The sequence below is a fragment of the Babylonia areolata genome, chromosome 1 (genome assembly GCF_041734735.1).
Source record: "Babylonia areolata isolate BAREFJ2019XMU chromosome 1, ASM4173473v1, whole genome shotgun sequence".
Taxonomy (NCBI): Eukaryota; Metazoa; Mollusca; class Gastropoda; order Neogastropoda; family Buccinidae; genus Babylonia; species Babylonia areolata.
The window spans coordinates 70,834,218-70,859,831 of record NC_134876.1 but is presented as its reverse complement, the minus strand read 5'-3'; the positions used below and the strand labels follow the sequence as shown (position 1 = coordinate 70,859,831).

The window sequence follows — 25,614 nt, the reverse complement described above, 5'->3', positions numbered from 1 at the left end:
GAATAAAATACAGAAATAGATAAATAAACAAAAGCTGTAACAGTACAGTTTCTGACCTTCATACCTTTTTTTTTGTGAGTTATTGCATTGAGTTTTTGTTTTGTTTTTTTCTTTCTTGCTTGTTTGTTTTTCATTTCAAAGGAATAAGCAAGTATGATGTTGTGTTATTTAAGCATCTATATTGTGTATGGATTACTGTGTGCTTTTGAAGGAGTAGAACCTGATTAGCAGGGGGAGAAAAAAGAAAAGGAAACAGAAAGAAAGAACTCGGCGGGGGTGTCGTGCGGTTACCTGCATGCCAGGATCGGAGGGGAACCGAACCCTCTGCTGGAACATCATGTTGAGCTGTCGGTTCTGCATCTCCAGGTCATGCACCCGGTTCTGGAGCTTCAGACACTCCTCCCGCAAGGTCTACACAACCATCAACATTCTGGTTACTCACTGTTCATTGTCACCACTGATATCATTAGTATTGATACTTGTGTAGCACCTGTCTTCAGTCAGAGACCAAACTCTGTGCATGCTGGTCATTGTTACCATGATGCTGACTTTTTTTTCTTTTTTTTTTTTTTTTTGCTGTCCCATTATCTGCTCTATTTCAGTGGCATTACTTCCACGCTGCTTATTCCAAGTTCCCAACACAGAGTCACACATGGGTTTGTCTGTCACAGTCACAGTGTCAGCAGTCCAAAGGTACTGTTGATGGTAGGTTATCAAAAAGTCATACACCAGACCTGACTAAGCACGTTGGGTTACGCTGCTGGTCAGGCATCTGCTTGGCAGATGTGGTGTAGCGTATATGGATTTGACCAAACGCAGTGACGCCTCCCTGAGCTACTGATACTGATACATACACCAGAGGAGACCCCAGCACTGCTGCTGAGTCACTTTGGTGGTGTTCAGTAATGCCAATTCTGATTTACTTCACTTTGGATACCACTTACTTAGCGCCTACTGATGACAATAACAGTTTAGATGTGGAACCAGACAAAGTGAGCGTCCCCCCTAAAGAGGAGACCACCACCAATCCCTCCAACAATACTCTCCCATGAACCTGCCTACACTGAAGACCTTGACAAGACTCGCCCCGAGCAAAGAAGTGGAGGGGGATCAAAACTGAGATCACAATGAGAGCAGAGCATGAAGGGCCACAGAATCTGGGACATCTTTCCTTAATGATGATGAAGGTGGAGGATGCTGATGATGACAGCTGTTGCTACATCACTTAAAAAAAAAAGGTATGAAAAAAAAGAAAGACATAGAGAAATAGGAAGCACTGCCATCATGCTGATTGTGTTAATGGAAATACTTCCTTGCAAGACACCAATATTTACAGCTATTCAGCCCGGATATGGCCCTGTGTGGTCATATAAACAACAAAGATAACTACACAATCAATATATGAATACAAGTCCACACATGGGTCACCTTTTGGGCCAGAAGGGCCTGCACCACCTGGTTGGCGATCTGATCCAGACACTTCTCGTACTGCTGCCGCTGCTGTTCATTCTCCAGCACCAGGGAGGAGTTCTCTCCCTCCACCATCTTCAGCCGCTCCAGCAGCAGACGTGACTTGTCTCGGTCGTCCCCTTTGCCGTGAAGCTGGGACAATAAGGGAAGGTAATACATGTTTGGCTTGAAGGAATATACTTCGACTGCTTGGTTGGTTGGTTGAAAAGATTTGTCAACCATTTCTAAAATTGCTAGAACTGCAAATTAGAGATCATTTAAACCGTACTGTATTATCAAGTTGTCTTTCTGAAACAAGATTTCTGTTTGGCACTGAGAAAGAGAGTCAAAGAGCAACAGAGAGAGAGAGAGAGAGAGAGAGAGAGAGAGAACTGAACACTGAAATGTTTAATGGCTGAAAAACTCTGGTGACACAGTAGGTACAAATCAGAAAAAAAAATGGCGCAAAATAGATTAAATGGAACACGAAGGGAAAACAACAACAAAACACACAAAAAAACAAAAACAAAACAGAACTGAAACAACATAAACTAATAAGAGATTTGCGACACTTTTGTACACTGTTATTAGCTTAAAAGTACATGTGACAGAGGGAAATTTGCCTTTTTTTCAGTCGTTTGTCTCCAACTTGTTCAAGGTTTCGACAATACACAGAAAACAAAGTACAGATAAATCATATAATAAATATTTATGTATGTAACATCGATACACATCACATCAATACAAACACATACTAAATTACATATAAATCATATAATGAATATTGAGAGAGAGAGAGACAGACACAGAGGGAAAGGGAAAGAGATATAAATAGAGAGAGAAATGGAGACGTCAAACACAAAATGGGGTTTAAATGTTTCAATGAGCTTGATACAAGATAAGAACTTTCCCCGTCTGCCCCATCTTTCTTTTTATTTTTTTTTAATTCTTAAAGAATCCTGTTTGAATCAACATGTAAACACACACACGCACACACACACACACACACACACACACACACACACACACACACACACACACACACGCACACACACACATACACACACACACACACACACACACGCACACACACACACACACACACACACACACACACACACACACACACACACGCACACACACACACACACACACACACACACACACACACACACACACACACACATATGTACACACACCAGACAGATGAAAAATCACACAGTACCTGTGACTCCATTTTCTTGACCTGGTTCAGAAGCATCATGTTCTCCCGTTCCAGGGTGCTGATGTGATTCCGGCATTTCTGCACGTTGCTCTGTAGATGTAACAAACATGATTCACTGATTGCTCATCTTCAGCAAATTATCACTGTTTTCAAAGGCTTTGCATTTTGTGATGGTTAAAAAAAATATATCAGATTTTTTACTTCATGTATGTGAGTTGCAAGTGTGATGCACACACACACACACACACACACTCACATGTGTGTGTGTGTGTGTGTGTGTGTGTGTGTGTGTGTCCGTGTGCCACGTGCAGGCATATGCATGCATGTGCTTGCTTACGTTTCACATCAACTTTTAATAGCAACAAAAATACAACATTGCATCATAATACATGTATGCAAACTATTTCTTTCACACACATTCACAGAGAGAGAGGAGGGGGGGGGGGGGGGAGAGACAAAGAGACAAAGAAAAGGAGAAAGAGAGAAACAGACACACAGATAAACAGAAACATAGAGAGACCTACATATATAGAAACATTATATGTAAACAAACTGATTTTTTTTTTCATGCACAATGTAACCAAGACATGCCATCAGGCAGAGGAGGTTTTAAGATGTCTAACAAAAATAACTAGCCATGCTGTCACACAGTCTGTTACCCCATGCTGTCATTCTATGATTAATATCCTGTTGGGTTGGTTTGTTTGTCTGGGCTTCTTGGTACTGTTGTTGCTTCTTGGCTGGTTGATTTTTTTTTTTTTTTTTTTTTTACCCTATCCTCAACTGGTAGTCAATCTATCTGCAAGCACAGAATGTGCCCCCAAACATGCTCCAGTCACAACACACACACACACACACACACACACAGAGGGAGAGACAGAGACAGCGAGCAAATACCCCAAACCAGCCAACCACAGACAAAAACAAACAGAAACACAAAACCGGAATAACAAAAAGAATCGACCACCTACTTTCCACCCTCATCATCTCATACACCCATCATAATTACAGCCAACAACAAGATGAACACCATTCAAACAACACGGGATTCCATTTTTTGGTGGTGATACCAAACTTGCCACAACAAGAAATAAAAAAGGGAAAGTGTAGGAGAAACGGAAACAGAGGAGGAAGAAGAAAAAGGAAACAAAAAAAAAAAAAAAGAAAAAAGAAATGGGTGTGGGAAAAGAAGAGACTAGCTTCCTTTCCCCAGCATCAGAAAAACAGCTCTTTTCACAGCTCCTCAAAGCAGGTAATGAGAGCAACCTGAGTGAGCGGCATCCTCCAACAGACACACAGTGCAGGCGTCAACAGTGTCACACATAAGGACCCCCCCCCCCTCCCATCCTCCCCTTCCTCCACCACCACCCCCCCAAAAAAAACCGAAACCAACACGGAACGGCATGCACACATTTCCCCCTTCAACCGCTGTCACTACAGCCATCTTTCAATTAGCTCTTTCACCACATCCTGCCCGGATTATGGGGGGGAGGAAAAAACACAGCAACAAATTCAAACATGTTCTCCATTCGTGCTTCCCCGGGGCTAATTTTCCTTGCAGAGTAAAAGAGTAAAATCTTTTTCAACACGAGAGGATGGTTGCAGAGATGGGGGTGAGGGTAGGGTGGGGTGGGGTGGGGGGCAGGAGGTGGTTGGGGGAAAGAGGGGGGGGGGGGGGTATTTTTAAGTCTTTTCCTGGAGCATGCCACACGAGATGTCTTTCCAGACTCTGCCTCTCTCTGTTCCCGTGATCCCTGTCCACACCATGTCTGTCACGCTGTACCGGAGCCTTCCCTGCTAAGCTCCGTTTCAATTCCTGATCCCATGGCCTGCTAGAAACCCATGCCACACACAGAGCACAGAACACACACACACACACACACACACACACAAACGCACGCACACACACACACGCACGCACACACACACTCTCTTTCACACACACACCAAACACGCACACACACATATACACACACACTTTCTTACATACTCATTGTACACGATCCCCTCCACCCTCTCCCATCCACCGACCTCCCTTCTCCGACTCCAGACCCCCACCCCTCCGCCCTCCCCCCAACGCCCCTTAAAACCTTGAAATGATTTCTGTGCATGCAACCCATTTCGGGGCCCCCACGTAAAGGTCTAATCCAAATCGCAGAATGGGGGCGGCCGGGGGGGAAGTGATGGAAAGACCATTTCACAATGGAGGCCAGAGGAAATGAAGCATGGGCCATCATGGGAAGAGGAACAAATAACGGAAAATGATTTTTCCCCTATCTTGTCTGACAGTCGCACAATGGCCGAGGAGGGAGGAGGCCAAGCGAAATGAAGGAAAAGCAAAAAGTTTCTGAAAGAGAGTTATGTGTTCAGAGCACAACCCCCCCCCCCCCACCCCCCCACACTAACCTCCCCAATCGATTCTTCATGAACCTCTCCGCACTGGTCTCTCAGACAGCAGTTCACATCAGGCAGAATCTTTGCCGTCAATAAGGCACAAAAAAGACGAAGAAAAAGAAAAAGAAAAAAAAAAGAAAAGAAAAAGATAAACGTGCGTCTGTGAAGCTGACAAGATCTTACACAATTTTTTTGATACATGAGAGTGAGTGCAGCCTGATGAAGTTTTTTTACAGAGATTTTCTTAAGATTATCAATCTCTTTGAAATACTAACAGAATTGGGAGATAAAAGAAGAAGACCTTAAAAACTTTTCCAACACTTTTAAACATATTAATTTACAAATCTAAAAACGTCTTGGTCAAGTATCTGATAATTCTTTTATTATATATACAACATCAAAACGAGTTGGGCCAACACTAAATGAAGTATTTCATCATTTCAATTATCATACCTTGGTCACATCAAATCAACAGTTGTTTGTTTGTTTGTTTGTTTTTAACCAGACAAGCCAAGTAGCCGTGTAATACAGCAATTGTTCAAACATTTTTAGTACACTCCACACCGACGCAAACTTGCCACACAAACTTGCACAGACTGCCACATTTTGATATGAATTATTCAGTCCTTCCGTTGTTGAAAGCATGCACACACACACACACACACACACACACACACACGTATTATATGCACGCACACACACACACACATACCTACACGCAGACACACACACACACACACACGTACGCACGACACACACAAACACACTCATACATTTCAAAAACTATAGGGAAGCCCCGAGGAGGTTTTATTTGTGTTGGCATCCCTGCTGTGCCTGAAAGCATGAAATGAAATATTGCGAAAGGAAGCCATGAATATCACTGCAGGGGGTGTTTGTTTGCATACACACACACACACACACACACACACACATATATATATATATATATATGTGTGTGTGTGTGTGTGTGTGTGTGTGTACGCGCGCGCGTTGGCACACACATGTCTGTGTATGCATGTGGATGTATATTCTGCTCTGTCTGTAAATGTGTGCATTAAAAAAATGCGTACTCATGTACATGTGCTCAATCGTGCACTTCTGTGATCAACAATACGCGCATGCTTGCACATATGGATCATTGTGTATCCCCCCCCCCCCCCCACCCCAACACACACACACACCTATACGCATGCCATAATAACTGCATGACCAAACTGTTACATCATCCAACATACCAAAACATAGCCTCCAGCAACACACTTGAATCCTAGCCTCTCTTCCAACAGCCCCCTAGCCCCCTCCTCTCCCTCCCGTGTCCTGCCCGCGATAACGACAAACACTAGTACAGTATTTGTGTCTGTCGTTTTGCGCTTTTATTAACCTTTTTATTACTCATCAGCTGCCGGGAGCTCAGAAAAATGTTGACGGGGGTCGGGGTAGGGGGGGGGGGGGGGCGAAGACAGAACACGTCTGCAGCCAGCACGGCATCATCAGTCCGCCTTGTTTTCCTGGCGATCATGACGGTCTTCTTTACGGCACAAGGCCCAGAACTGTTTGCGCGCCATTTATGAGTCTTGCTCTAAATTTCATTATCCCTCTTTCACGAGGTGCCCGTTGTGATGTGATGTGATGTGCTTGTTTGTGAGGTGCCTGTTCCCCCTGTCTCTTTCCGTTTCTCTGTCTGTCTCATTCACGACATCAACACACACACACACACACACACACACACACACACACACAGGGAGTGGTGATGCTGGCCCATACTGCTATCTGCATCACCATCTATAAAAAGCCCAGCGGACCATGAATAACAATGGAATTCTCCCTTTATCTCCTAAGTCTTCCCTGAAGCAAAACAATCTCTCTCTCTCTCTCTCTCTCTCTCTCTCTCTCACACACACACACACACACAAACATACATACATACACGCATCCATATGCACGAAAAAAAGAACTTTTAATTAAAGCAAAACAATGTACATAAAAATGATAAATCTGGCTGGATATTAAACCCCTCACTCCATTTCCGTTTCCTTTCCCCCGGGAGGTGGGTAGGGGTACATTCCCCACACACGCTTCACCTTCACACCCCTCCTCCACATTCCTAACCAGTCTGCAAGGAGGGTGAGAGGGAGGAGGGGGGGGGGACGAGGAGGACCAGAAGTGGAGGACAGGGAGGGAGGGTACCCATACCACAGGAGGAGGAGGGTGTTGGGGGGTTGGGGGGGCGTCCAGTGAGGCGACCGGTGATGAAATGGAGGCAGGCCAAAGCACGCACAGTCCAATCACTTGGAAAAGTCCTCCATTAATCTCAACATTAGTTCTGCAAAACTGGATTTTACCACCACCACCCCATCCCCAGTTCCCCTCTCCTCCTCCCCTCGTCTTTTGTTTTCTGCATCATTTTCTCCCATCGGCTTCCACGAATAACAAAAAAAAAAAATAAATGCCCGTAAGTACAGAGGCACATATTCTTCCCCCTTTCTCCTCGTTATCTGTTCTCCTTCCGTTGCCGTTGGAAAGAAAGGGAGAGGGGGGTGCGGAGGGGAGGGGGGGGGGTTGAAGAAAGACGGAAGAGATGTTAGAGAAAGATGGGGAGGGAGGTAGGAAGGAGGAGCAAAGCTACAGGGGAGAGGCAGAAAGATATACAGACACACACCCAGAGAAGCAGGCAGGCAGGCAGACAGACAGACAGACAGACAAGTCAGACTCTGATCCAACGCACGGTTCGTGCACGCACGAATCTTCAGAGAGATCAGCAGGAAATATCTTTTGCTGTGTACGGTTCAATGGCCACCCAATCTCGTCAGATGCCACATGCACCGAATAACTGCACACGGCCGTATTCGTACGGGGGTGGTGTGCAAAGGCGTGAAGAAATAACACGTCCGTCTCTGTCCAAAATGTTGGTTTTCTTATTACATGCAGTCTCTTAAATCTGGTAAAGGCATACTATTCGTGGCTCTCTGTTTGCGGTGTTGATTTTCTTCACCACGTAATCTCAGTTCTGATACTCGTCCAATGCGGGTTTCGCTGATGAGAAATAACACAAAAGAAACAAAACCATGCACGCACATGCCTGGGAAACGTGGAATGATTTTTAAACCATCTGGCTACCCAGTGTGCGCGTCACTGTGCGAGAAAATGAGCCTGGGTATTCACGTGAGGTTTTGGAGAGGCAACACAACCTGAAATCTCATGAAGATAACTGAAAACGAATAATGATATAAAAAATATATATGTAAAATAAAAATAAAAAAGAAGAAGAAAAATAAGAAGAAAGCAAAAAGCTGAAAATTTTAATTTCTCATTGACCTATTTTTAAGATGCTCCTAATCAAACAGAGCCTAGCTGAACCTAACAAGACATGATATTTCTTTCGCATATCATACACCTCTCCTACCCCCACCCCCCTTTCTCTCTCTCTCCTCCTCATTATCATCATCATCATCATCTCAGACAGGGAAAAAAAAGGTCCAAAAAAGGTCTACGACGGCCATCCAAAATGATGGCGATTTTGTCATGGCCCTGTCATTATCCCGTTCAAATACAGAGTGGGGACGCTCCTGTAGTTAATGAATGGGATTCCAGTAGTCCAAAAGTGGCATCATATTCAGCTAGCGGAAAGGAGGGGGAAAGGGGGATAGGAAAGGGAAGAAAAATCAATGAAAAAAGTGGGATTAAGAGAGAGAGAGAGAGAGAGAGAGAGAGAGAGAGAGAGAGAGAGAGAGAGAGAGAGAATCTTTTCGCCCCAATAACTGAAATAGGGATGGGGATGGGGGTCGGGGGGTGGAGTTAGTGGTGGTGGAGGTGGGTGGTTACGGGGAAGGATTGTAAGAGTGGGGTGGAGGTAACAGAAGGTACCCCCGTTTTCAATCAGTCACGTGACGCCCCATATTGCTGGCTCCAGGCCGAAGGAGAAAGTGGGACAAAAGGGGTGAGGGTAGTGAGAGGAGAGGATGCGAAGAAGGAAAACAAAATAAAAAAACAAAACAAAAAAAAACAAAACAGACACAGACAGACTCACTCTTCTTCTTTATTTTTTTCTGTTGCACTTTTTTCTCTGCCTTTACGAGACACTAAGCACACACTTATTACATCAGTAAATAATTCTGAACTATGTTTCCATTTTTGTTACTTTTTGTTTAGGCAGACAGGCGCACAAAAAGAGAGAGAGAGAGGGGGGGGGAGGGGAGGGAGTGAATGAAGGATAAGAAAATATCGCTAAGTGGATTGAGGAGAAGGGGGAAGGAAGGAAAGGGGGGGGACAGACGATGGGGATCGTCATACAGAACGATCAGACAGAAAGAAACCACACAGTATAGTATCCAGGGTGATGGGAGGGACACACACAGACACAACATCACCAACAGGCAGCAAACACCACCATGGAAGAGATGCATCAGAACCAACAGGCAAACACACTCACCTCGTACGTGACGGCCAGGTTGGCTTTCTCTTGCTTCAGCTGGTCAATCTTGGTCTTGTACTGCAGCATGTCACGCACCATGTCCTCCATCCTGAAACACGCACCAACACACCCTCTGTTTCACCCTGTCATGATTCTCCGCTTATATGTCAGGAACATGGTAAAACGTCAAAGGGTTAAGGTCCCATAGCCTTTTACGGCCACCAAGGCAGTGATTTTAATATCTACTGTATCTTGGGTTCGGTATAGGGAGCCGGGGACCAACCCTCTCCTTCCGTGGTTTCAACCTCCCCAAATCGAAGTTAGGTACCCATTCGATACCCCCACTCTCTTCGTGGGCATGCCGGGGACGGGTGGAGTGGGGGCGCTCTTTTAGTTATAAACAACTATTTAGACTTCTGGAAATTATGTGCTAGATATTTTTTCTTCTTTTTTTTCCCCCTGTCACTCCTTTTGTTTCTAGATTTTTTCCTTATTTTCTTTCTGTCGTCTCTTCTTTTCATTGTCTTACTTCTTTTCATATTTTCTTAAGCTTGCTGGTCCACTTACCTTTTTTTTTCTCCCCAGAAAGTCTTGAATATTTGTCGTTCTGTTTTCTTTTTATGGACTTCATAATTGAACAGCTGAATTATATTTGTTAGTTGCTCCGGTTTTTTGTTGTTGTTGTTTGTTTTGTTTTTGTTTGTTCTTTACAGTTTTCGGTTTTGGTGCATGTCTGAGTGTTGTGTGGTTTTTTGTTTGTTTAAAAAAAAATCATTTTGTTCATTAACATATGATTATTTTCTGTGTTAAGCGGGGGATAATGTGTTGTTTTTTCTCCTGACGGAATGGTCAACGCCCAAGGCACGTTCGTGGTTCACGTGCACGAAGATAACTGCTCTCGTGCCCGCCATTTTCCTCTGCCAGAATGTTTTCCTTTCAGGTTCAACGGGATCAACAGTGATGTTTTCAGCCTTCGTAATGTGATATGGCCCTGTGCCTTGTGGCTGGGCTGTAGGCAGCAGTTATTATGACAACAATAACCCCCCATCAGGCCGAGGACAATAATGATGGGAGAGGAGAGGAGAAGAGGAGAGAGAGGGAGGGCGCAGCGAGACTGTCTGGGTTGCTGGCTGTGTGTGTACGTGCGTGATATATGAGAAGAAGCGCAGAGAAATGCAGTTGAGGGAAGGCGGACGCCGATTTATTTATCTTTTACATTCAATGACATAAGGACGCGCGCGCGCGAATACGCACACACACACACACATATGCCTGCACACACACACACACACACACACACACACACAGCGTTAACGAATCTGTTTAGAGAGAGCGAAAGAGAGAGAGAGAGAGAGAGATGGGGGAGTGACAGATACATACAGACACACAAATACACCCGGAGAGGTGAAATTACCTTTTTAACCCAAAATAATAATATTATACAAATACGTTTATAACTCTTTAATTGACTTAACGCATTTATAATTCAATAACTGATTTTCAAAACACCTAGAACACAATACATAGAAATGCAGGATTTCGAGATGGGTCTAAAACCAAGACACGGAAAGGAGAAGGGGGGATAAATAAGAAAGAGAAAGAATGGGAAAATAGAGAAACAGAGACAAATAAAAGCAGAGAGAGAGAGAGAGAGAGAGAGAGAGAGAGAGAGAATGCTTTATTGAGGGTAAAAGGATTAGCTACAAGCTTCTTTTTACCCTGCCCTCAGAAAAAACAACGACAAACATAGAAAACAAAAAGGAATAGGAGGAGAAGGAGAAGGGAAAACAAAGGAGAAAATAAAATAATTTTGTTTTCAAATCAGCTTGAAGAAATTAACCTGGAAGATGAGAAAGATTTCGAGTGAAAATTCAATAGAAAAATCAAAGCCAAATATATACCTTTCTCTAATCAGAAAAGACAAAGAAAGAAAACAGTTATCAACTTGTAATAATCGAAGTCTTATCCTAAGAAAACTAAGAAAAGGGAAAACTTAAACGAAACACATATACCCGAGGAAAAGGAACCACCAAACAATCCCTCTAAAAACAAAACCAGAAGTTAAAATATAATTACATAGTTCTGACCAGGGAGAGGGAGAGAGAGACACACACACAGAGACAGGGAGGCATTGGTAGGACGGACAGACAGAGAACAGCACACAGACACAGAAAGCAACTCCCCTCCGCAAAAAAACAACAACATCGAAACACACACACACACACACACAAACAACAAAAAACAAAAAAACAAAAAACAACAACAACAAACGCATTTCCATCAGCTGAACATCACTCAGTGCAGTCAAGCCTAGGCCCCCCCCAAAGAACCAGCCAAGCGCAGAGACACTGGAAAAAAGGCTTTTTCCCATGTGGTGCCTTACAGAGTGTGAAATTAACCCTCCTCCATCCATTCACTCACTGCCTGCTTGCCAGCCTGTCTGTGTGTTTGCCTGCAGCAGATGCCCCCAACCAACTCCCACCCACCCACCCACACATACCCAGGCTGCATGGACAAGCATGGAAGTGACAGAGGACACAAACACTGACAGATCCTGATGAAATCATCGCTTGATGCCAGTGCAGAGGAAACAGCCATCGACCTAACCTCGCTGCTCAGATCAGAGATTTGAATAAGCTTACAGTTGGCCCTAAAGCAAAGTGAGAGCTGCATGATCAAGGGCCAACAGCAAAGTGAGAGCTGTATGATCAAAGGATTTTTCCACTGCAATGAGAACTGATTTATAGCTTGGTCTTTTGTGAAGGAATGTAACTCAAACCAGGAGGCAAGATTGCACTGTCTCTTAGTGCTGCAGCCTTTGGGGTAAGTCGGCCTTTCGGGACAATACCAACGCCGACTGTCCTAAAACCTTTTTGGCCGAGAGAGTGGGGATGTAACTTGGGCAAGACCTCTCCACTAAAATCAAATTCTAGCCCAGAAACACGGGAAAGCTGTTGCCTCCTCTGCTGTTCTGATGGTCACAGTCGGACACACAGAGGGACCAGCCGCTGTGGTTGGGGACGTGGAAGGGAGGTGGGATTGTGTGAAGTGGCAGGGTTTGAATGAATGAAATTACAAGCCGTTATGATTATCTGACACACCGAAGAGGATTATCAGCCCATGTGTTTTTTGTTTGTTTGTTTTTGGGTGTTTTTTTTCCTATGCGGGAACGGAGTGTGTGTAAGCGTGGTGGTCGTGTGGTATGGTGTGTGTGTGTGTGTGTGTGTGTGTGTGTGTGTGTGTGTGTGTGTGTGTGTGTTGCGTGTGTGAAATGTGTGCGTGTGTGTTCATGCGTGCGTGCATACGTTGGTGTGCGTTTTATGCGCCGATTGCAATGTGTTCACATGCATGCGTCTTCTTGAGAGGCCAAAACAGGGGCTAAACAGTACCCTATGTGCTCTCTCTCTCTCTCTCTCTCTCTCTCTCCGCCCTCAATCTGGCAACGTCCCTCCACCAATACCATCTCTTCTCCCTCCCCCCCAACCGGCTCTGGTCTGTGTCCACCAGGCCGGCCGTCAGTTAGCAGCGGAACGGTCCAGGCAGTAAAAGTAGGAAAGCAGACTCCCTGGTCATCTCCGGTGTTCCCCAGGGCACGTTGCTGGCACTGCTCTTGTTCCTTGCTACTCTATGTTAATGACATGGCGGGCAGGGTTTCGCCTACAAGATTAATCTCCGAATGCAGATGACCGCCTTCTATATACCGCACCATCAACCTCCATCAAGGACCAGGGGCAAGTCCAGCGAGACCTTGACATTGATTCACAGTCTGGTCGCATACATGGGCTGGTGATTCGTCACCGGTATTTGGCCCTTGTCGTAACCATGACCACCATCGTCATTATCGTCGCCATCCATCATCACCACCATCACCTTAATCATTGAAATAAAACTGGCGAGAAATGCATTTCTTGATTATCATCATCAACATAACAGCATCGTCGTCATAATCATCGCCACCGATCACCGTCATCAATAAGATAATCACTCAGTCCTCTGACAAAACTTGGCGACATATGGAAATGTATTCCACAGACGTTCTGGCGATTTCGAACAATCTGTTCTCATGTCGTTTACAATACCACTCAACTTTCAGCTGTCCACTTGTTGCATGGATCGATCAATATACCCGCAATCATGCACACTCACACACACACAAACACACACACACACACACACACGCACGCACGTACGCGCACACCCACACACACACACTCAAACACACACACACACAAACACACACCCAAAAATAATTTATGTGTATTTACAGGCAGTCGTGAAGGTTTGAGAAGCAGGAAAAAAATGAACAAAGATGGGGATCCGAGTGGGAAGGGGATATAAGTGACCTCCTTGCTTAGAAAGAGGGGGGGTGAGGGGGGGGGGAAGAACATTTAAAGACTGATTCCCGAAAGGCCAAACAACTCGTTGATCCCGGCAAGAAGTTGGCGCCAGATCGGCGACTCGTGGGGCAGGACTGCACATCTACAGACAACAATCTTGACGATGCATCACAGTCAGAACCCCGTCTCCCTCCACACGCTCCCCCCCCCCCCCCCCCATATACATGCCAGGGGAGACAGACAGGGGGAACACGACGTCACGGCCGGAGCACAACAATCACACACCCCTCCCCGTCCTTCATCATCCACACAACTGACGCACACACATCATCCCAACAACAATCGACAACACAGACATGATTGATGAAAAAAGGTGAGAAGAGCGAAACTGAGTCGGTTTGTCTACCTCCCTCCCCCCCCCTTCCCTTGTTGTTGAGTTCTGAAGTCCAAAGTCACGTGATGCGATCGTGGAGTCACAGGGACAACGAAAGAAAAAGACCAGAAAAGAAGAGACGAAAGGAAGGACGAGAAGGGACGCGAAAAGAAACAGAGGGGTAGGAAGACAGGAAGACCACAATAAAGCCGCTGCCCCGGATCACCACAGGAGCCCGAAGGAATAAATAACAACAGGCATGCGTCATGCCGCGTGAAAAAAAAAAAAGAATGCCCACACCGCAGACACCTGCTGACCAAGGGTGGGGGAAAGGCCAGACAGAGACATTCCAGTAATCCCACTTTCCTCATAAAATGAAAATACAATCACAATCAAATAACAGAAAACAAATCAAATCTGACATTTAGTACCAGAAGGCCATCATGAAATAATGATTTGTGTTGCGTCAGTTCGATTTCAGTGAAAGGTTTATTTCAAACAAAAATGCCAATGAAATAGAATGCGCGTGTGAGCAGCAACATGAAGCATAGCGATGGCGTGATTGAAACATGTAAATTACACAACACATTGTAAACAAAGCATATTTCATCGAATTATCACGACTGTCATGGGTTTTCTCACGGTGAAAATGCATGACTGTTTTGTTTGCCTGTTGTTGTCACTTTCACTTAATTAAATTAACGTTATGCCTTCATCAAAGTGTCGAACTGACAGCTGTCGGATAATGCTGAAATTACTTCTGTGGGATCATCAGACCTGCCTTTTTTTTTTATGAGGAACGAGAATGAAATAAATGCTGACATTCATCATCAATTTCACCTACATCTCTTCCTTTGGCCTTAGTAACACAAGCACTTTATCAAGATTAAACGGCTATTGGTGATCAGACAGTCACAATATGATCAAAGACTATCAGACAGAACCTGGTAAAGACAGTTTTTTTTTCTATCTTTTCTATTACCCCCCCCCCCCCCTCCAACCTCTCAAGTTGTCTTTTACAAGTGGCCATCATTGTCTCCAAAACTTCCGTCTACTTTTCATCATAAGTGAACACAATGAACCTGTCTTGTACAGGAATTGTGAATTGATTTTCCCGTGTAATGAAATGAGGATGACTCCAAACAAGGGCGCCGCTCCACGACTGTGCCATGGGTAACACACAGGATATTCCTCACCTTCATTTCCACTCCAACAGGCTCCATGAAGGGAGCTGGAGGCTGGCTGATAAGAGTGTCGCCAGAAAACAAACATAGAATTGCCAGTGACCAGCACGCCCAACATCTCAGTGAGAATTCAACGACCGTATCTGGTGCCACCCTCACTGCACAGAATGAGTTTTCTCCTGGGAGTCTGGCACGAGATGATCGCAGAAATCGTAGCCCTTCATGTGCTCTCTGATGATCGCAACGTAAGCTGTCCACACCCTTGTTTGTCTGGATGATGGAGCGCCATCAATACGGGGTTAACATCAGTGTGCTTTCCTGCTGTCTTGTAACTCTGAACTGTAATTCACGTAATACCAGTCTTCTCTCTTGGTTTTTTTCTGTCCTTGATCACGGAAATCAGCGAAAGAATCATTTTATTCGTAGCATACACTGTGGCGGATAACCAGAGCTCTGCAAACCATTGTACATTGTCTTTTTTAAAATTAAAAAAATCGAAATCAATTAACAATTAACAAATAGGCACATGGGTTATGAAAAGTTTAACTGTCATCCGTTTGACGCCGGTTTGGCAGAGGGAGGATTAGGAAGGTTTTTTTAAAGGCAATTCTAATGTTCTCTGCTTTTCATGCACTTTGCACAAGTTTAAAGAGTGAAAAAAACAACAACAACAACAACAACAACAAAAAAACACAAAAAAAACACACACGACCTGATCACATGAAGAACTCTGAGACCTTGTAGCTCCTCCTCCCACCCTCACCTACTCTACCATTCCACCCCCTGTAAAAAGAGTTCCACACCCCAACAGCCATAGGAAAAGAAAGGAAGAAGACAACAGAACGGCTGACATAACTCGGAAGACCATCTCGCTTCTCTTTACCCGGGCCACATCAAAGAAATCACCGAATTTCCTGCCCCATGCAACACCACCATGCCATGACAGTAGCAGCACAGATCCGCGCTTCATCCAGCTTAATACCTCCCCTTTAAAGTCAAAACAAACAGCACCCATGATTAAATTCCGGCTGAGCGGAGTGGGAAGGATGGGGGTGGGGTTGTGGAGGGCGTTAGGAGGGGTGGGGGAGAGAAGGGAACGAAACATGACCAACAGCATCTGTTCAATGTTTATCAGCCGGCAGCAGGGAAAAAATCCCAACAGAGCCGAACAACCATCGCATGATCGACAGCCGTGCGTAACGCCTTGGAACGTGTGTGCTAGGTGCGAGGAGCAGGGACAGGGGGCAGGGGGCAGGGGATGCGGAGTATGAGAGAAGAGAATAGAGGGAAGGAAGGGAGGCAGGGAGGTTGAGCAGACAGAAAGACGGGGGTTGGGGGAGGGGGGGAATAAGACAGAGAGAGTGTAGACGAATAAGGAGAGATAGTGAGTGAGAGATAGAAACACAGACAGACAGACAGAGAGACAAAGAGAGAGAAAGTCACATTGCGAGAAAGAACGATCGAACGAATTATATCTTAAAATAATACCGAGATGAAGAGATTCACACCCATCCCACACCCACACGAGGCAAGCTATTGGCCCATGTCGTGACAGTGGGGATCACTAAAGAATGCTTTACTATAAAAGAACACGAATATAATTATACTTCTGACTGATCGGTTATTAGGGAGACAGACATACAGAGACCATCAGGCAGAGAGGGAGACAGCTAATAATCATAATACTATCTCGTCTTCTTTGCTGTTGGATTCTGCATGTCCTATATACACTATTTCTTGAGAATTTCACTTCCAAGGAGGTGTCAAAGCATGCGGAGTGATCCATATACGCTACACCACATCTGCTTTACAGGAAAACGGAGCAGGTGCTCGCCCTTCGCATAAACCCAGCGCACTGGTCAGGCCTTGAGAGCCTACTCCAGGTCGAGAGGGTGCATGCAGGTCATTCAACTCCAACAGCAAAGCACGATACAAACAGATCAGACTGCAACACCGCCCAAAACACACAACCCTGAGCGAGACAAATACTGTTCAGACAGCAACACATCCCATGCAAATCAGAAGGGACAACCCGCACTACCACCAACAGAGGAACACAGAGAGCGTGAGAGAGAGAGAGAGAGAGAGAGAGAGAGAGAGAGACATGCTTCCTGTAACAAAGTAGTCCTCCAACCAACGACTCTCAGGTCTCCTTTTAATCAGGAGATAGCGTGCCGGGAGAGACTTAAAGCAGCAACAACATGTGGAGGGAATGATGAAAACATTCAAGGTTCACCACAAGGAACATGGGAAGAAAGAAGGGATGGGGTGAAGAAAAACGGAAAAAAGAAAAGAAAAGGAAGAAAGGATGGCGGCGGTCATGATTTGAAACGGCTGTAAAGATGCCCGAAGGAACGAAGCGGGTGATATCATAGCTAAACAATGCATGCAATGGAGAGGGAGGCTGGAAGGGTAGATGAGGAGGGGGGCGGGGGAGGAGGCGCGTGAGAAGGTTCAGGAGAGGAGGACTGCTGATGGGGTTTCGCGCGGCGAACAAGAAGGCAAATCTGACGGAAACATAGATGCAGGTAACCAGTCTCTTTGATGCCGCTGCCTTGGTGCACTGAAGGGCCCGCTATGTGCAGCCTGACGGTAACGTTACGTGGTGAGCCGCTTTTGGCCCATTTCGTCATTCTCGTCGAAGTCGCTTTCCAGAAGAGTATGTTTGTTCAACGGTTTTGTTGTCCTGCGCTTGATGTACAACACGCGTAAAGGCACGCACGTGTACACACACACACACACACACACACAAACACACAGACTAGAGAGAGACAAGGGGGGGGGGGGGGTTAGAGAGAGATGGACGAGAGAGAGAGAGAGAGAGAGAGAGAGAGAGAGAGCAAAACAGCCACCCAAGTTAATTCCTGTTGGTGGGAGCTATTTTACATTTTCCCAGTGGCGCCATGTGCTTTGCTCGTTTAGGACTATGTGATGCAATTTCAGAATGGCAATGCATGGTAATGACTCGGGGGGAGAAACAGCCAGCATGCACGGACATCGAAAGTTTCTGTGTAATTTTATGTTTAAACGATATAATTACTACCATCAGAAACAATGATGCGTATGGACTCTAACAATTTCTCTCTCTCTCTCTCTCTCTCTCACGCACACACAGACACATATACACGCGTACACACACGCGCGAGCGTGCACAAGATTTGATCCCAGTAAAAAAACAAAAACAAACAAAAAAAAAAACACCCATTCCCTTCACCATCTCGGTTTTCATTAGTCATTTTTGATTGTTCGGAAATCATACAGTTTTCTTATACCTCATAATGATAAGGGAACACTGGAAAGAGAGACAGACAGACAGAGAAAGAGAGAAGACGAAAAAGGGCAACGGGATTGAGAGCATTTTAATGGAGAAGGGAAGAGTGGGGAAACAGGAACAGAAACGACATACTAGAGACCCTCCCCCAGCCCCCGGCCCCCTCCCAGCCCACCCCCGATGTCTAGTTCTTGTCGAGGCAGTAAATCAGCAGTGTTGGAGCAGGAAGCCAGGAGGACAGGCCAGGCCATGTCGGGGAAGTCATGACACCACGTCCAGACACCAGGCCCTTTGGACAGGCTGTCCTTTACCACTGCTGCTGTTCGCTTCGATGATCATGTCATGTTCTGGCTTTCAAGCCAAGTACTTTGTTCTCCTCTGAGAAGTCCTCGCCACTGAAGGGTGAGAACAAAAAAATTAGAGCTAAAAAAAAAAAAAAAAAAAAAAAAAATCATCAGTTGTCTTACAACATGGAAGAGACCGAATGGAAGTTGTATAAGAGATGAGGGGTACACAGAGGGATAGTGATGCATAAAGTGATGACAGGTTCATGTGGTAAAGGAATGTCATGACGCTGATGGAAAAACGTTCACACACACACACACACACACACACACACAGACACGGACACACACACACACACACACACACACAACTAACTCCCAAATTTTCCAGACGCATTCACGCCCGCCATCAATTCCACGTTTCTGAACCGCAACTGTATTCGCCTCACCTGGTGTCTGATTTCAAGAGCGATGTAATGATACAAAAACACGGGCAAGCATCTGTTGCAATGAATCAGCCTCAGTACCGTTTGTGGCTGTATTCCGTTTTAATGCTGGCGATATCCTGCTCCTGATGTAACAACCAGATTCAAAGGAATTCTTACTTGAAACGCGACTGAATTCGTAATACACATGTCTTCTACTGCTATTTCATCTTCATCTTTCTTTCTTAAATATGAATCTTTAACTTCCTTATCTTCTTTGTCTTTCTTTTAAGTGAATCTGACAAAATCAATGAATAGCTAAAAACAACAACAACAACAAAACAACAACAACAAAAAACAACAACAAAAAACAACAACAACCAAACAACAACAAAACAACCATAGGCGATGTTATTTTTATCATTATATACACACCATCTGGTTATTACTGCTAATGAGATGATATAATCAGGCCTATTGTGAAACACTCTAATTTTCCCTGTTGTCGGCTACAGTTGCCAAAAATAAAAACACTGTATGCCTGTTGTTTAGCAAACATCACCATCCTCACTACTGCAATCATTATCGTCCAGCTGCAACAGTCGAGGAATAATTACTGACCTGTGACGCAATGCTGCTATTCTTTGCTGGATGAATCCCAGGAGCAATGTAAATCTTCTGCCAGCAGATGAATTTGCTTCTCGTTGTCTGGAGAGAGAATTATCATCTCCTCACATTGCCATCACCATCACCATCCATGTTTTTGTTGTGTTTTTTTTTCTTTCCCGAGCATAAAAGCAAAAATAGTACTTTGATTTATCGACACTGTTAGTAACCTTTGTTCTCTGCAGAAACCTTACCCACTTCCTCCACTCTTCCGCCGTTCCCATCCTCCCATTCTCTTTGTCTCTCCCCTGCCCGTTAATATGATCCTGGCCTGTAGCAACAAATATGTGTGTGTGTGTGTGTGTGTGTGTGCGCGCGTGTGTGTGTGTGTGTGTGTTCATTCACCCAAACCCGTACTTAGCTTCCCTCAGAATGTACTTTTTTTTCAATAAAGTCTGTTCAGATCTCTTTCCTGTCACAAGCTTCTTCTTCTTTTTCTCCCCCTCCCACCTCTCTCTCTCTCTCTCTTATATTTACACACACACACACATACACATGTGTATACACACACACACACACACACACACACACACATATATATACATATATATTATAAACAACTTATGCTTGTTCTCCTATCCTCCCCACCTACCTTAATCTCCAAGTTCAAATCACACGCTACAACCCGGGACTACAATCCCTCTCTCCTGTCTTCACCCTCTCCAAACTGCCATGGACAAAAAGCATTTTCTGTAATACATCTAGAAATCTGCTTGAAATGAAAACACTGGGTCTGTAGCATTACTGGCATGCACTTCCTTTCTAAACAGGCCTTGAAAGACAAGAAATAATTCGGCTTCAAGTTTCAAACATTCCAATTTCATTTTGTTTTTTGCAGTTAAACGAATGAAGAGAATGAAGCGCAAAATAAACAAGATGGAGGGATGACGGGCAAGGATAGGACCAAGCCACCACTAGACCACCTCCCCATCCCCAAGAGGCCCCTTTTCAAACGTTTTTTCTTTCCAAGTTCAAATCACACAAGTGATGTCAGAAAAGTCTGGGCCATAACCAATAAATCGCCGGCACTCTCGGCCCACACGGGTCCCCTAATTCCCTCCACAAGAGAGAACACAAGCTAATATTTATCCTGTCCAAGCGGCTCTCCCTCAGTAAAAGCTGCGCTGCTTATTCCATTTGTAACCACTCCATTTCATCCACTTATCCCCCTCCCCTCCTCAGTGCGGGGGACGGGGGCAAGAGAGATAGACGACGGCTGGGCCGAGGGGAGCGGGCAGGGGAAAGGTAAACAGTCGACAGCCATGCGTATCGCTGATCGATGGGTTCCCCGTTCCCCCCACTGCCAGACCTGGAGGTCTCCAGGCTCTACGTGACCTCGGGGATGCCCCCAGGCCGTCTGACCGCCATCACCCCCCACACCCCTCAAAGGCCCCCGGCTTCTGTGTGCTCATTTCTCGTCACTCTGCCAGTCAGCAACATGTCCCTGGAAATGGACGAACCATTCTCGCTGTCTATCGATTCCGACTATGTCACTTCAATACCACCTATCTTTGACACCTACAATTCCTTACTTCGTGTTATACTTTCGTAGCCTATTTCACCATCTGTTCTGTACCGTCTAAGCTTTCACAGTATCATGCCACTGTTTTCACCACTTCTCCATCTTCCCCAAACTCACCCCTGCCTGCTGTGCCCTGAAAAAGCCAGAGGCGTGATGGATTCCAAGATTGCGCTCTGTGGGATGTGTCTGCGACTTCCCCCAGCTTCATCGGCTTAATGGCCAAAAGAGACCAATATCATCTTCCTTCCCTGCGTTTCTTTGCACTATTCATTTCCTCTCTGATTTCCTCTTCATATGGGGGGTCTCTGGAATGACGCGAAAAAAAAGTGCTGTAACTGGAAAGGGGGTGAGGGAGGATGGAATCTCTTTGCCATGTGAAAATAATCATTAGCCGCTGCACAATCAGCGGGAAAGTTTTTTTTTCTTCGAATAATTCTTTTGCTAATCATCTGCACTGATAAATTGGGGTATAAATCCCGATATTTTCAGGCTGAAGAAGTCTGACCATGATTCTATAGCATGAATGAAGCTCCCTAATCGTAAATGACCTGCAATGTAATCAGTAAGACCTGTACAGTAGTCTAACGTTCCCACCCTGTCCAGAACGAACAGTGTGGGTCTGGTTAGTTCTTCCTTTCTTAAAGCACTTCAAGTATTTTATTGAACACGGTTTCATAGCGCACAGTATCTTACCTGTATTCTATTCCGCCTTCAATTATTATAGAACGAAATGACAGACACTAAAAGCTTGCACTAAATCCACATGTACCAGCAATATCTTCTCAAATCTTTAATGTTACATAAATAACCAAATAATAACAGAAACAAAAATTACGTACAACACAACCACCTTCTATCAACATGTCTACAACATCCGAAGTCCCACACTGTACATACTAAGGAAAAGACACTCAGAACTCACTCTATATCGAACGATGAAGCAGCAATTCTGATGCATAAATCGAAAGTGTTTGGCCTTATCAACATAAAGCCATTGAACATATCAGTATAAAACTATCATGACAGCAATCACCGATTCTCCCTCATCAAAGCAATACGAATGGCATAATCGTTGCGTTTATTTCCAGGATCTGCTGATTAATGTGATTCCAGCTTGCTCGCCAGCTCCACAAAAACCTTGTGTAGCTGAGACAGTTTTTAATGCGTGACAATAATGATAACCATCACTCCTCTATCTCTCTCCCTTGCTCAAGCACATACAGTGGCTCTACAAATAAGAATTTCCTCCCTTCCTTTCTGCTATTTCGACTGTTTTCGTAGGTCATTATTACAGGCATTGTCATTGACATTTTATCGGAGTCAAAGAGACAGAAAATCAGAGTTAAAGATAGAACTAGATACTGCAGATATACGAACAGAAACAGAGACAGCAATAGTGCAGATGACCACCAAGACGGTGAGAGAGAGAGAGAGAGAGAGAGAGAGAGAGAGAGAGAGAGAGAGAAAATATTCTCTGGTCCCCTCTGCAGTTGAATATGTACGTCCTGGTTTTTCTCTTTTCATAGTGGGCGGGTGCATACAAATCCAACAAGGCATGGCAGGCAGAGAAGATCAGACGGCAATATATACAAAACACACAGACCAAAAGGCAAGACAGTAGCTGATCAAATGGCAAAGCAAATAAGAAAAAAGCAACAGCCACGACCACCACCAACCAACAAGAACAGTCCAAAGAGACGCAGGAAGAGAGCAGAAGTCGCGAGCTTCCTGTAACAAAGTAGTCCTCTAACCATACTCTCTGCTCTCCTTTAATCAGGAGATGGCCTGCCAGGAGAGTCTCAGAGACAATCGATATCACTTACATATGGGGACACAGATGAAAACGTTCAAGATTCACCACAAGGGAGGAGGGAGGGATGAAACTAATGGAATCGGGGGCGGGGTGGAGGTTGGGGGTGTCATGATTTGAAAGGAAGGAACGAACGGGGTAGTATCATAGCCAAACAATGCATGCAATGGAGAGGAGAAGGAGAATGGGGTGTGAAAGAAGGTTCTTCAGAAGGAAGTGGAGAAACAGGAGGAGGGGTGCCCATGTGGTTTCGTGCGACGAAAAAGACGTTTTCTGATGGAAACATAGTTGCAGGTAACCAGCCTCTTTGATGCCGCTGCCTTGGTGCACTGAACGGCCTGCTATTATACAGCCTGACGGTAACGTTACGTTGTGAGCCGCTTTTGGCCCATTTCGTCATTCTCGTCATAGCCTTTTCTTCTTTTTAAGAGAGTGGAATATGTGTTTGTGTTCAATGAAATTGCTATTCAGAACTGAAGCTCTCTCTCTCTCTCTCTGAGTCATTTTATACATTTTTTCCGAGCTAGCTCGTGCTTCTTCGTCTTCCACTGTGTAATGAAATTTTAAAATGGCACTGCTCAGTAATAATGGAATGTTAAAAACATCCAGTGCGCATGACGATCGAAAATTCCATTACAATGTAATGTTTAAACGATAGTCACTACAGTCAGAAACAATGAGATACTCCCTCTCTCTAATAGACTTTCTCTGTTTCTCATTGTCTGTCTGTCTGTCTCTCTGTCTCACACACACACACACACACACACACGCACGTGCGCGGCGTACACACTCGCTCGCACACACACGATTGCACACATCTGAGTCATCTTTTCCTTGTTACCAACGCACCCGCCCCCTTCACTTCCTGTCTGGATATTTTGACACAACCCTTTTAACATTATTGTCTGTGCTTTGCACACTGATGGGAAACAAACAAGAATCACTTAAGCACTTATTACTTAACAATTCTAAACAAGAATCGCTTAAGCGCTGATTACTTAACAATTCTAAACAACACTGTTCTTGAATACATCATCAAATGGGATGGGAGGACTGGAAAACAAATGTTTCTTTCAATATTCAATGATGATAAACTTTGAACATTAATGATTTTAGGCTTTGTATGTGTCATGGGTTGTGCCAGATATTTCTAAGTAAAACGATACTGGACATGGCTAGCTACATACTGTCTAAATAGCAGAGAGAGAGAGGGGGGGGGGGGCGTGGGGAGGGGGGGGGGGCGAAAGAGGACCATGGCTAAGAGAACGTATCGATGGAGCATGGAAGAAGGGAGGAAACGGGAACGACATACTAGAGACCAAGTCACGTGCAGCATAAACCCACCAGAACCCTAGTGCTCCCTCCTGACCGCTGATCTTCAGTCCTTGTCGGGGCAGTAAATCAGCAGTGTTGGAGCAGGAAGCCAGGACAGGACAGGCCATGTCGGGGAAGTCATGACACCACGTCCAGACGCCAGGCCCTTTGGACAGGCTGTCCTTTACCACTGCTGCTGTTCGCTTCACAGACCGCGTCATGTTCTGGCTTTCAAGCCAAGCACTTCTCTTTGCTATTAGAGACTGCGAGAAATCTGAAGTGTCGAAAATAAAAAAGTCCTCTGATACGCCTGTGATTTGGAAGAGACTAAACAGAGTGAGGGGAATACAAGGAGAGAGAGAGAGAGAGAGAGAGAGAGTGTGTGTGTGTGTGTGTGTGTGTGTGTCGGGAGAAGTGGTGAGGAATGTTGTGAAGTAGAGACAGGAGGGGAAGGGAAATGGGGTAGTAGCGATGCAAGAAATGGCGACAGGTTTGTGAGAAACAAGAACGCCGTGACGCTGAGGGAAAAGCGTTCACGCACATCAGTTCCACATTTTCCTACAAAAGCTTACACATTTCTAAACCCATGCTATATTCGTCTCGCCGGTTTCCTCATCTAAAACGTGATGCAACAATGTAAAACTAGTGATAACCATCGGTTGTATTTTTTCAGCTTAAGTGATTCTTGTGACTTGAATGCTTTTTGATGCTGGTGAAAGGACCACCAGACTAAGAAGAAGTTTTCGTTTCCTGAAAACACTGCTGTACTCGAAATAACTACGTCTTCCCGTTTATCGCAACTCGCATGTCATCCGACTGAAGCTCATGATGAGATTCATCATCAGGCCAACTAAAGCACTTTCCTTATCGCTGGTTTTTGTTGTCGCATATAAATAAAAACACTGTTTGCCTCTTGCTGAGCTAACATCACCATCGTTATTATTGCTAT

General features: G+C 44.9%; 1 protein-coding gene across 7 annotated transcripts in view; it reads right to left on the bottom strand.

Moving 5' to 3' along the window:
- The window catches only part of LOC143286749 (uncharacterized), a 276,442-nt gene that overhangs the window by 20,287 nt on the left and 230,541 nt on the right, over positions 1–25,614 (bottom strand). For all 7 annotated transcript variants that reach the window (XM_076594492.1, XM_076594483.1, XM_076594502.1 and 4 more), the window contains 4 exons: positions 9,498–9,588; positions 2,675–2,764; positions 1,429–1,602; positions 292–411 (listed from right to left, as the gene is read on the bottom strand). In XM_076594492.1, coding sequence (XP_076450607.1) covers positions 292–411; positions 1,429–1,602; positions 2,675–2,764; positions 9,498–9,588 — 475 coding nt within the window. The remainder of the gene's footprint in view (positions 1–291; positions 412–1,428; positions 1,603–2,674; positions 2,765–9,497; positions 9,589–25,614) is intronic.